The 14,410-nt window shown below is 34.4% G+C and overlaps 1 protein-coding gene across 1 annotated transcript in view; it reads left to right on the forward strand.

Moving 5' to 3' along the window:
- Window positions 1-241: 241 nt before the first annotated feature.
- The window catches only part of LOC132758569 (multiple epidermal growth factor-like domains protein 10), a gene marked incomplete at its 3' end in the record, with an annotated part of 32,378 nt that continues 18,209 nt past the window's right edge, over window positions 242-14,410 (forward strand). Inside the window, exons 1-5 of the mRNA XM_060750245.1 lie at window positions 242-417; window positions 1,379-1,513; window positions 5,579-5,719; window positions 6,926-7,066; window positions 7,401-7,544. Coding sequence (XP_060606228.1) covers window positions 333-417; window positions 1,379-1,513; window positions 5,579-5,719; window positions 6,926-7,066; window positions 7,401-7,544 — 646 coding nt within the window. The remainder of the gene's footprint in view (window positions 418-1,378; window positions 1,514-5,578; window positions 5,720-6,925; window positions 7,067-7,400; window positions 7,545-14,410) is intronic.

Raw genomic sequence — 14,410 nt, forward strand, 5'->3', positions numbered from 1 at the left:
TAGAACCATTCTATTTTGATATGTTGATAAAAAAACAACAACAAAAAACAACATAATAAAGTATTTCTATTCAATTAATTTTAACATGCACATAGACCATGTAGACTGATAATGAATCAAACAGTTTTGAGGTACCAGCAGACATGAAGTAATTTTATATGTTATGAAAATTGCTTTACTAACTGAGACTCTTGTATATCATTCTTTTTATGCCTATTTATTCAGAACGAATACAGGACTATAAAATATATGTTTCAAATACAACGGAACAGACGGACGCAGTGTTGGCATACTCGGATACTAGTAAATATCCACCAAATCTTGAAGTTTCAATGCACGCGACAGGACAATTTGTCAAACTACAGAGACCTAAAAATCGGGATGCAACAGTAATCTGTGAGCTCGAAATATACGGAGGTAATTTTTTATATATTAAATTATTATAGTTATTAAAGATCCTGTAACACAATTTTTTAATGATATTTTATCATAAATATGATGCTCAAATGAATATTAATAATATTATAAGTTCCAAAAAGCATTATTTGTAAAGATATTACCGAATTTACTTTTCATGTTAATAAAGGGAGGTAATTAGAAATTTATTTTCTATAAAGTCTTAGTCATTTTTTCAATAAGAAATGAATGCATATATTTAAATGATTACATATAATAAGGAAAAATATTTGCAGAACATATTTTAAATAGTCTTCGATGTTTGAAGCATATAATAATACAGTGTATAAAATTTCACTTAAGTGTTGTAACAGCGTTAATTACAACATACAGGATCTTGAATTTTTCAAGTTTCAAGTTTATTAAATATATCTAACCTGTAAATTCGTAAAGAATGGGTTGTGCTATTTTATAATAACATAAAATTTTCAAATAAGGGTAGGCGTGAGTTGTTTAATGATAGTGTACACATAAACACAATAAACACAATGAATGTTGCATTACGTGCAGATGTACTAAATCCCGTGATGTCCGTGACGGCAACATCACGGAAAAATTATTTTCTATCACAGCCAATATCACGATTATGTTATGTTGTTTAGTTAGTTGATTAAATGAAATGTAAGTTACAAAATATGAGTATTAATAATGATAATGATAATAATAATAATAATAATAATAATAATAATAATAATAATAATAATAATAATAATAATAATAATAATAATAATAAAATAAAAGTAATAATAATATTAGAAGTGAACAGATTCATCCACTTGTTCTCGGCAGTTTTCGAATTATAAAATGTAGATAATTTTGTGTTAATAAAAAATGCAAATCAATTTTATTCTGTTTAATTATAATTCTAAAATGGAGTGGGAGGCTGCAATTGTTTCATAGTTAGTATGGTAAATTTTTTCAGAATGCTCGGTAGGAAAATGCGGGTTTAACTGTTTAACAGAATGTCATTGCAAGACAATTGAAGACAGAGTAACTGGAGTATGTACTTCCGGTTGCGAAGGACGATGGACCGGTCCAGGATTAGAGTGTATAAATAGTAAGTTACAATTATCTAATTGCCCAATGTCTCAACACATTTATTTCGCAGACGTTAAACAAATGAATATGACTGTTGTTAAGATACTTATACCCATACAAACGATGCATAATGGGAGTATATAGGAATCAGCTTGTCGGTTGTTCGGTCGGTCGGTTGGTCGGTGAGTCGGTCGGTCCTCTTCATGGTTTCCGGATGTAACTAGAGTTTGGAATGAGGTATTGTAATCAAACTTGGTATATAGTAACCTTATATGGACCCGGTTGGTATTGCATTTGGGCCCCTTGGGTCAAGGTCAAGGTCACCGTAACTAAAAATAGAAAAATGGTTTCCGGACAAGTACTAAAGTTAGGAATGAGATATTGTTATCAAACTTGGTGTAAAGCAAGCTATTGTGAAGACCTCAGTTGGTATTGCATTTGGAGCCCCTGAGGTCATTGTCAAGGTCATCGTTACCAAATATAATAAAATGGTTTCCGGTCAATAACTAGTGATAGGAATGAAATATTGTAATCAAACTTGGTGTATAGCAAGTTTATATGAAGACCCTGGTTTGTATTGCATTTGGACCTCCTAGGGTCAAGGTCACTGTTACTATAAATTGAAAAAATGTTTTTTGGATAATATCATATACTTATATGAGTTAGGAAGGAGATATTGTAATCAAACTGGATGTATAGCAAGTTTATATGAAGATTCTGGTTGGAATTACTATTAATTAAAATAATTCTTTGTATACAGTTAAAACACCATTATAAAGGTTGAGTTCCAATTTTTCTTCAGACAACTTATTTTTCAAAAACTTAAGTCAAAGTTGCTGGTGGGGGTATTAATCACCTTCAGTGATAGGTCTAGTTGCGTTTTAATGGGACACATTGCCACAAACATTCATACTATTATATATACCTTGGCTTAACCCAGATGATAGATTTCCACACCAGGGGCAACAACATCCTTGACTTGTTCTTCTCCAACCGACCAGATCTTGTCAACCAATGCTCCCCCATGCCCGGCATCAGCAACCACCATGCAGTCTTTATCGACACGAACATTAGTGCCCCCGCCTCAAACCACCTAAACACACTCTACTCATGTGGGGTAAGGCTAACATTGATAATATGAAAAAGAAATGCAGTAAACTCTCTGACACCATCCTAAACCTAACTAACACACACATTGAAGATTGCTGGACACTTTTAAGCACGGATGCACACTTATAGCTGCAGAGGAGGTGCCAGCAAGACAGACATCACAAAGATACAACCAACCCTGGGTTACCAGAGACATCAGACGTATCACACGAAAGAAGACACGCTGGTTCAAGCGTGCAAGGCGATCCAACACCCAACATGACTGGGACAGATACATAACTATCAAGCGCCAAGCCCAGCTGACATGTAGGCGTGCACATGACCACCATGTTGCGTCAATGCTGAGTGAGGACCATGAAAACCCCAAAGTCTTCTGGCAGTATATCAAATCCAGGAAAAAAGAAAACTTTGGAGTAGCACCCTTGAAGAAAGACGGGATAACCTCCAGTGGAAGCAAACAGAAAGCTGACATACTTAATGACCAGTTCACCTCTGTCTTCACTAAGGAAGATGACTCAGACAACTTCCAAAACGCCATATCTCAGATATGAGCCACATTACTGCTCGATTTCAGTAAACCACGCAAAGCTGCAGGCCCAATTAAAGTTCCCACCAGACTCCTCAAACTCTGTGCCAAGGAACTGGCCCCAGGCATGACCAGAATCTACCAGCTTTCTCTAGACAGTGGAACACTCCCAGCTGACTGGAAAACAGCTGATGTCTCCCCAATCTTCAAGAAAGGAAACAGATCTAAACCATCCAACTACAGACCTATCTCTCTCACATCAATCTCCTGTTAGATCCTGGAACATATCATTTTAGCAACATCATGGCTCATTTGGACAACAACAACAACATACTGTCTGACTCCCAGCATGGCTTCCGACGCCGTCGCTCCTGTGAATCACACAACTCACCACTGTGAACAACCTTGTCAAAGGACTTGACAAAAATGAACAAATAGATGCTATCCTGCTCGATTTCAGCAAAGCATTCGACAAGGTCTCACACACACGACTGCTGATGAAACTAGACAATTATTGGGTCAGAGGCAACACATTAAAATGGGTCCAAGGATTCCTCTTTGGCAGAACGCAGCGCGTGGTCCTGGAAGGCTCACACTCCCACACATCCCCTGTCACCTCCGGAGTGCCCCAGGACAGCGTCTTAGGTCCTCTGCTCTTCGCTTTCATCAACGACCTACCCTCTAGGGTAAAGTCGAGGACTGGAATGTTTGCTGATGACTGTCTCCTCGATAGGACGATCAAGAGCCAGGAGGATGCTCGTGCCCTACAAGACGACCTTGACAGACAGTCTCCAAGTCTGGGAGAAGGAATGGCAAATGGTGTTCAATGCTGCCAAATGTGAGGTCATCCGAATTACCACCAAGAGGAACCCCATTATCTTCCCATACAAAATACACCAGGCAACCCTCAACGTAACCAACCAGGCCAAGTATCTTGGAGTCACCATCACACCAGACCTATCTAGGAAATGCCACATCGACAATATAACGAAAAAAGCCAACTCAATCCTAGCTTTCCTGCGCCGAAACATCCGGTCAAGCCCACCAGATGCCAAAGCCTACAACACCTACGTACGGTCAAGCGTTGAGTATGCCTCCTCTGTATGGTCACCTGCTGCTGACAGCCACATCAACCAACTAGAGATGGTACAAAGAAGAGCAGCACGGTTTGTCAAGAACGACTTCTCACGCCAGAGCAGTGTCACAGAGATGGTGAACTCACTACACTGGACCACTCTACAGAAGAGAAGAGACATGGCAAGAGTCACCATGCTCTACAAGATCAAGCATGACCTTGCAGATGTCACACCAGATCCCCCGCTACGTAATGCAAGAACATCAAAAGCAAACCAACAACAACTCAGCCAGCTCACTTGTAAGAAGTCTGTGTACAAGAACAGCTTCTTTCCGGCCACCATCATCCTCTGGAATCGCCTACCCATACAAGTTGTTGAGAAACCAACATTGGAGGGGTTCAAGTTGGCGCTGACAAAACACACAACCGCCAACTAGACACATTGCCAGTTTTTACCAGATTTTAAAAAGATGTAAATAGACAATTTTTAACTGTAAAGAGGAAACCAATTGCTGCGCATGTACATAGTTTTAGTTTCATCGCGACTATGCTCTATGAACAGTGAGGCGATTACTGAAGATGATGATGATGATATGACGTCATGAATTCAGACTAAAGATATATTGATATTGAAAAGCAGGTTTGTTTTTAATTGAATGTCAAGAATGAAAAATTATTGAAAATTGCATGATCACTAAATGAGAGTCCTGTATATTCTAATCTACATTTTATATCAAAATCGCTATAACATAAAACTTGTATCCCTTAAATCAATACTGTAGGATAATTTTCACAGAACGGGTTTTTAACTGTAAAACTTTTAAAAATGTGAATTCTTGATAGATAAAAAACAATTGAAAGTTACATTTATATGTAGGCAGTTTTGATACTGTGTTAACAGAAAACGATGAGGAGTTTGGGATGCTTTTTGGGGAATTCCTAACATATTCACGAAATTAGCATTCAGAATGAAACAGTAGTGGAGGACGTCACTTTGAATCCCAAAATATTTTTTTGGCCTTTGTTATGGTTAATATTGCGCTTGTCAGATGTACAGCGCATAATGAATCATAGTGTTAAATAAATCTATTTTCATGATTTTGATGTGTTTTTAGTTTTACTCCTTTAATTTAAATTTGTAGAGAAGTTGAAGTTTCCATTAATAAATTTCCCGACTTTAAAAATGCATCATAAGTACCGGGGTATTCAGCGAATTCTAGAAAAAACCTCAGGTGATACATTTTCAATATTCATGCATATTTTGTTCTTTATACAAACATGTATGTATATACCTTGAACTATAATTTTTTGATAGATATAACTATTTTATATTGTATTGCTTTATCTGAAATAGAGCTAACATATTCTTAAAGATTGTGACGAAACTCATTGGGGAGAACAATGCACACTCCAGTGTGGACGCTGCAAAGATTTTCAGCCATGTGATGTACTAACCGGATATTGTAAATCCGGATGTCAAAATGGTACCTTGGATACGCATTTGTGTGATACTGGTATGAAATGTGAAAATATAATTAATACAACTTTATCTACCGTTTGTATATAATTTATATTTCACCGAGTAGCGTTAAATATTTTGTAGTTATAGCAAAAGTAATATATATGCTAAGTAATTGTATATCAATGACAATCATAATTATCGTGCATCGTTTGGAAACATAAGATTTGATTTATGTTTTTTTTTTTTTTAAACTATAGTCAAACCTGTAACTAGGGGCCATCCGTTTGAAAAAACAAACATCACCTTTACAGAAAATGGTCTTTATTTGAAGCTTTCTCGGTTCTATTTATTATAAATTTTCAACGAAAGGTTGTAAGATAATGGCCTTTATTTACAGGGTCGTCTTTATCCAAAGGTGATCTTTTACAGAGGTTTGACTGTATCTTCCAATTGATTTTGAGAATTTAATTTCTTTTTAAAATCGCTAGATTTTAAGATAACGCATGTAACCTGACTGAGACAGCTGCGGATTCTGAGCAAAGATTCGCATACAAGTATATAATATTCACGATAAGAATGTCTAATAAATTATGTTGTCTCGTAAAAATTGTTTGGAGCTTTTAGTGTTATGAAGTCTATAGATAATTGTGTTGGTTTCTAAGCTGCTGATTAAAGTTACGACCTTTAAAATTAATTCGATTGCACGACGATATAGATAAAGTGATAAAATCGTGAATCCATCACGGAAATACTTTAAAATATTTATTACTTTCGTTTATGATTCATACCGATTAAGTACTACAATACAGATAACTGTTTATTATACATGTACATAAACAATACATGGATTCATGTAAATGTATATATTAAGTGTCTGTAAATATCTGTTCAATAGCTTAAACAGTCAGTACATGTACAAATAAACATTTATAGGCCTTACATGTGTCAATGTTGATGTTTATTGTTTTTTTTTGTTTTTTTTTGTTGTTTTTGTTGTCGTTCTTTCCCCCATAAAAACCTTTGTCTAATTTCGGCATTTCCACGTTTTTTTATTTATTTTTTTATTTTTTCATAAAAATATTAGGATTTCTCAAATAGAGAGTGGTAAGTTACTTCCGGTTACAAAGGTTATCTCCTCTTATAGTGTGACTGTAACTGGGAATGAAATAAATACGTAGCATTTTTATGTATTTACATGATGTAAAAGTGAAGTTGTTTGGCAAACAAAATTAACACTCATATTATGGTTAAAATTTAGAATGTCCCAATGGTACGTATGGTGAGAACTGCACGCTCGAATGCAGCGGCAACTGTAACCATGGAGACGCGTGCAGGAAAACAGACGGACACTGCGAGAGAGGCTGTAGCCCTGGTTTTACAGACGACAAATGTCACAGAAGTAAAAAAAGATTTTTCTCACATTTCATTGCAAGCTTGTGTGTATATTTTTGTAAATAACCAAAAGGACTTGTTGCAATTTAGATCCGAAATTATTGTCAAAATTATCGATTATTAAATCTAACAACATCTGTTTGTAAAACATGTTCATCCATAATAATCATTGAAACAAAACAATTAAGAAGATAGGTTGTCTTTAAATGACAAAATAATACTTCTTATTCATACAATTCCAGCATTTTTATTAGTATTCCGTTTAACTCAAACAAATGGATGCATTATTATACATTTTCTTATTTATTTATTTATTTAGATTTATTTATTTATTTGTACAGAGTGTCCTAGAGGCTATTATGGATTCAACTGCTCGTCCACATGTAGCGTTAATTGTGCAAGCGTTTACTCAGACTGTCATCATATTAATGGATCGTGTCTTGATGGATGCTTACCTGGCTGGGAAGGATCGCCATGTGAAAAAGGTAAACATATGTATCCGGATTTTATTGCAATTAAATCAAAATTGATTTTTTTTGGTGTTGTAGCGTTACCCCCCTGTTTAGGTAGCGATAATTTATAAGAGTTACAAAGAACACATGGGGGCAAACTACGTGAGTTCGCCTGGGCCCGGCTTTTTGGTAAATTGATATTTACTGCCTGTCTGGCAAGGAATAACGGAGGCAATTTAAAGTTTAACGATTAACTTTATTTAAGGCATTAAACAGTAATAACGAACAGCTAATAATATTACATCATATAGTTATTAAAAAATGTTTATTTGTATTTACGACAAATAGTAATATTGTGCACCCTAATTCTTTTAATTCATCTGAATAAATACAACGAATTCTTTTCGAACACAAATGTCAAATTGTTCCTAAGATATTTGTTCCAAGTTTTAATGTAGGAGTCTTCTTAGCAAGTTCACACTTTTTAATATGTTATCACCGAGAAACAATACACTTAAATATTATATTCACCGATTTAGTGGTTTCATACCAGCAAAGAAACTAGTATCAAATATAGTTAGACTACGCCGTAAGATTTACCCTTTTGTAGCTTTTACAGTTGGTGAATTTTACCAGTTTGGTAAATGTTAGCAACTTCGACAATCCTCGTCACAGTTTATCAACATCTTTGAACAATTGTACACATTAATAAATTAGCACTTGAAATATACGCATGATAGAGATTAGTTATGAGAAATACACGTTGGTTCAATGGTTATAATTTCACCAACTAACAAGGTAAATTTAACGAACTTTACACTTTAAAAAGAATGGTTAATATTGGTAAAGCACAAGACTTAAACACTTTGAAACACTGGAGATGGAGACACTTAGGAATTACCACATTTTTTTTTTTTGGTTGATTTAGGGAACTTTACCTCTTCTGTGCCCATAGTTATTTTACCAATTGAATTTATTTTCTCGTTGGTGAGCGACACACGGAAATACCCTCGTCAATGGTATTCCCGAAAAAAATAACAATGCCGCTGTATTTATATGAAAATTTCGTCAGATGTGACGTCATCAGCGATGACGTAGTAGGAAAATGTAAATGGCGGACATAAACCAGGAAGTAACTCAAAATTCACAAATTCTTTTCTGGATTTTTGAACTTATAAAAGCACTTTGCATGTTTTTAAAGGTACATTTTGTGAAAATAACAGTTATATTATTGATATTTATCAATAATTTTTAATACCATTTAAGAATATATGAATAAGACACGATTATCTGCTGAAATTAGAGCTGTCATCGATATCGACAATATCGATGTATCGTTGATATTTTTTTGTCGATCAATAATCGATACACATTTAAAAAAATCGATACTTTTGACTTATAAATTAAATGTCTAGAAATTATACAATTCACCCAAAATATATGCAGAAACAATTATTTATATCTAATGTTATGCTTTTGTTATATAGTGGAATTATTTCATAGCAATGGTGATAAAAAATATTGTCTGGAAAAAATCATGCAGTGGACAAGACACTGTACAGAACATGTTTTTGACTGAAATCATTGAAACAGGTATGAAAGTGAATGACAGACAAGTGAGTATAGGATATTATTGATATATCGGTGTATCGTTGATTTTAGTTACTTGATATCGATATATCGTTGATATGTTTTGCACTGAATCAATGACAGCTCTAGCTGAAATATATAGCGGCGAATTCAAGCATAAAAATACGTCACTTTTAAAGCGTAGATTAGGGTGCACAGTAATTATTTCCTGAAAACAACATGAAATGTCAACACATATTACAAATATACATCATGAACAGTATTATAGTACTACAATATTATACATAGTACATTTAAAATACATAACAATATTTCTAAGGAAAAGAAAGTGGGTGGGATAATATAAATATTTGTTTTACATTGAGGTGCGATCGTTACATTGCCCCCCACTATCTAAGTTTTGGTCCCCAAAACATTATATTAGTTTTAAATTTCCTTAGAAGAACAAGTACAATAATAAAACAATTACATTTTTTACCAAATTCAAAATATTAGCTTAAAGACTTCACATGTCATCAAGTAAGGACCTTTAGTTAAGAAAACTTCAAGTAAGATACTTAAGCCATTCATTTTAACTTTTCTTAACTGTAATTAAAATTGTCATAAAAATAGAAAAAGAAACATATTTACACTATTTTAGGCTACATGAACTAGATATTAGGAACAGTGAAGTTATTTTTCAAAATGAATAATTTCCTCAAAAGTACTTAACATATGAGCATTACAGTCACAATCATTTTCTCTCTCAAAGTTAAAGTTAACAACAATACAATTAAAAAAAAATACATGTGTTCAATTAAAACTTTAAAGGTGAACCAAGCTAAAGTACTTAAGTTGATTCACTTACCACATTAAATTATACACTATAATATCTTAATAACAACTTAGAAAATATTTACAACAATAGTTATTTACTATGACAGAATTTATAATTCGCGACAAATGTTTATCTTTAAAGACTTTATACTTGAAAACGTTGATTTATTGTCAGTTTACTATCATACATGTTTATGTGCTTAAAAAAAATCACCAAAACAACAAACACATCTTGAGCACAGTAACCCTTTAACAAATGTACTTTCCTACTATACACTCAGTCTTTTCAAAAACATTTAATTTCATTTTTATCACTTCATATTACTCACTTTAGTTTTGAGCAGTTAACCCCTGTAAGAGGAACAATATTGGCTCCTACCACACTCACTTGATGAATTTTGACACTTACACCGGCTTAACTTTGGTGTTTATACAACAAATCTAATCACCACTAAATGCATTTTGATTTAATCTGTGGTCGATAAAGACGTTTTTGTGATGCTTGCCAATAAAATATGTTTGTTCGCGCAACTCATGTTACTAATTTAATTTCTCCGTAAGCAGAGAATGCTATGTCAGTTTCAGATAATTTTTATGTTTTAAGGTTGTTCTAATGCTAGATAATAGGTAATTGTCATCTCTTCGTCAAACATCTCATATGGTGTAAAACCTGTATTTCTTGTACAGAAAGAATTATATGCATTGAAATAATCGGTAAGTATGTTAATTCAGTCTTCTGTGATTTGTTGTCAAAATTTTGACACATAGGCTTTTTCGTTTTTGGTCTCTTTTAACCAATCGTCGGATGCGGCCTTAAAGACCGGTTAGTTCTACTTCTTCCGACCCAGAATTTCACACATCTCCTAAAAGGATACGTGACATCAAAATTAATACGTTGATGCGGGTGAAGTTGCTTAGGTATAACCGATACAGAACAACTTTCAACAAAGCTGTTTGGCTAGGTATGGGCCCTTTTGATTTAACAATGGAATTGCTACAATCATTTAGTAAAGTAGTCGAATGTAAGTATATATTATTTCTTCATTGCTTTTAGATTAGAGGTCCAGTTATTTATACCACATCTTTTCTAAAGGCACCTAACTAGATCCTGGTTCATAGCAGCTTTTGCTTTTTCTTGGGGACTTTTCTGAGACGCACACATGTAAGGTTTGCACAACTTTTTTACATCTTTGGATAATTCAACCAAAGAAAAGCTGCTTTATTTCAGCTTAGTTTTTTCCGTTCCCTAAGTAACCTTCAGGACTACTGGTGTAGCTCCATTACACCTCATTGACTAACATCTAGGCAACACACTAGGTATTAATAGATTCCATCAATTCTTCAAGATGGTAATACAAACTCAATTTTCTATTTTAATGGAATCATATCGATTCCATAATATATTAAACTTCCACAGATCTTGGAGATACTTCGGAACCATTTAGGTTTTTCATTATCTTGGTACCACAATTTATAGTATTTATTTTCGGTCTTATATTTTTTTTCTTGGTATTCTTGGACAATCTGCAATAGATTTGCCATTCAACCGAAATTCGGAATTTATCTAACTGGTTGTGTTACTAACATTCAGTATTAATTCCAAACATGTGGGGGATCTGAGACTTTATGTCCATCCCATACAATGTTTCATTTAGGAATATTCCTTTGATGTTCATTTACTATCTCAGACCATTTGACTTTTCACATTCTGTGATACTTCACTATCCATCAGCAACAGTCTCAATGTCCTGCATGTTTACACTCTTAGCTGACTTTCTGAAGCCAACAACTGCTCTTTGATCTTTGAGAATCACATTAACAGCTTGGATGAAAAGCATCGGTCGCCGGGGCCTGAGTCGTCTCGAGAGGGGCTGACTTGCCGGGTTTGCTAATTTGCTAAATCAATAATCACCAAGATTTTCAGAATCTTTCTACTACTTCTATTAAGCAGATCTTCCTCTTGTTCTAACTGAGTTCTAACGAAGCATTAACTTCAACATTAAATGTTTGTGCTTATCCCTCTTCTAGCCTATTTTCATATCCAAAACCTAATTCGTATACTGGCTTTGTATATCTGACGTCTGCTTTATCACAGTAAGTGGCATCCACTATGACTACAAGGTCGTCTGGACAAGCATCAGCATTTGAATGAATTACGACACAGACTCTATGTGTTATCTCATAGTCATAAATCGACAAACGTCTTCTAGCCATCGTTGGCCACTGGCGTTCTGGCTGTTTAAAAATTGGTTAACCACCCTTAAAGCGCCATGGTACGCTTCTTATTATAAAAATGACGTCCAAAATAAGTAAATGGTGATAATGTTTCACTGAACATATCACGGCAAGAAGCTCTCTTCTGGTTACACAATACCGTCTTTCTTCTTTCGAAAGACATTTACTCAAAATATGAAATAACTTTTTCTTCACCATCTTGCATCTGCTGCAATACAGAGCCGATACCAACCCCACTTGCATACACAGCGTCTAAGATATATATACCATCAGACTTTGATATTGACAATACTGGAGCATTTATCAATCCAAAGTTTTAGATTTTGAAATAGGTTTCACAAGCCTCTGACCATTGAAATCGTTTACCTTTTTCAGTCAATTTTGTGCAATGTTTTAGCAATTGACGAAAAGCATTTTACAAATTTTCTATAGTAAGAGACACAGTCTAAGAAACTACGCACCTCACGTACGTTTCCTTTGGTGTTTTCCAGTTTTTGCACATCTTCAATTTTTCGGGGATAAGTTTGCAATTCCCTTTTGAACTGATTTAAATGACAAGGAACCTAACTTGGTTTTTTGAAATAAAATAGCACTTTTCGGGACTAAGTTTTAAATTTGCATTTTTCATGCGTGTGAATATAGCATCAAGACTAGATAGATGAAATCTATCAAATGTTTTAGAAATAGCTTATTATATTCTATCAAGGATATACTAAACATTGGTTCCCAAGTAAGACCTGCTAAGACTCTTTCTCATTATCTCTCAAAATGTCGCAGGGGAGTTACAATAAACAAAGATGCATTACTGAAAACTGACATAAAAACCTACACACTTGTAACTGAAATGCTGTTTTATGTTTAATCAGTGTTTGACATTCCGGACCTGCCAAACCAGTTTGCAGTCAAATGAGTACTAAAACAGACAGACCCAGATAAAAGCATCTAAAGTATCATCAATTCTTGGTAATGGTTGACTATCTTTAACAGACAATTCATTAAGTTTGCGAAAATCGAAACAAAATCTTATTGCACGTTTGGTTTCGTAACCATGAACACAGGACTTTATCCAGGGCACTTGTGGGAAGGCTCTATAATACTTTGGTCAGCCATTTCCTTAATTTCTTTTTTCTGCGGCTAAACGTTTTGCCAGGGGAACCCTATAAGGAGCTTTTTTTATTTGGTCTAGCATTTCCTGTTTCTATTGTGTGCTCAACAATATGTGTTCTTCCAATATCACCAGAATCTCGAGAGACACATTTTGATGTTTATATCAAAAGATTCTTTAACCTTTTCTGCCTCGGCATTTTGTTAAATTTTCAACGGCCTTCTCTAAGACATCTTTTAAAATGAATTAGGTATCTTTGTATCATACTCTCAGACACCTACTGTTTCCACGTTAACAATATCTGGGTTGCATCACAGCTTCATAAAATGCAGCCACGGTATTTTATAAACTGTACAAGGCTCTCGGTATTTAAATTAACCACTTCGTATTGGTATGTTTCCACTTTCATATCAAAAGAGCTTTTTGCGACCAAAAGACCACTCTTTTCAGAGAATCTAGCATTTGTTCAATTAATTCCTACTGTATTACGAATAGTTGACATTAGATTTCCCTAACACTATTACTTTCGGTTTCTGGTGGTATAGGATTTGTATTTTCTTTCACCAATTACGACAACTCGTAGCTAACGCGCATTTTTCATCTCTATGAAAGCAAGAGACATCTTCTCCATTAAGTTATAATACTGTTTTTGCAACATCAATCTTTACATTGATTAGCTTTAAAGAAATCCATACCCAATATCATCTGGTTTTTTTATATCTGCAGGAAAAATATTGCTGTTAGAAACATTGTGAACCTATTGTAATGATTGACTTTAATTTTACCATAAAAAGGAGCGCGTTTTCACCAGTGGCAGGTAGTAAGCGCTCATGTTAATTGGTATTATTTTCCGGTTCTTGTCACTCCGAAATTTTATCATAAAAACTTTTACGGAGAATTGTAACATTAGATCCTGTATCAACTAACATAGAAAACTTTAATATCATATAACTGAGCAGAGAGCAAGAAATATCCATCATCTTTCGTCAATTTTGATTAGCAATTTATATTGTGTCTGATTTGGACCTCTGGCCGGGTTTGAATTTTCGGTCCTTAAACTCGAGCCGCGCCCGTTTCCCGAGTAGTTATTTTGCTTAAATGCTTGGACCATTGTCATGGGCCTATTATGAAATGATCTTCGCTCGTCCTTGAT

This window comes from Ruditapes philippinarum, unplaced genomic scaffold (assembly GCF_026571515.1).
Source record: "Ruditapes philippinarum isolate M1 unplaced genomic scaffold, ASM2657151v2 ctg16205_1_1_1_1, whole genome shotgun sequence".
Taxonomy (NCBI): Eukaryota; Metazoa; Mollusca; class Bivalvia; order Venerida; family Veneridae; genus Ruditapes; species Ruditapes philippinarum.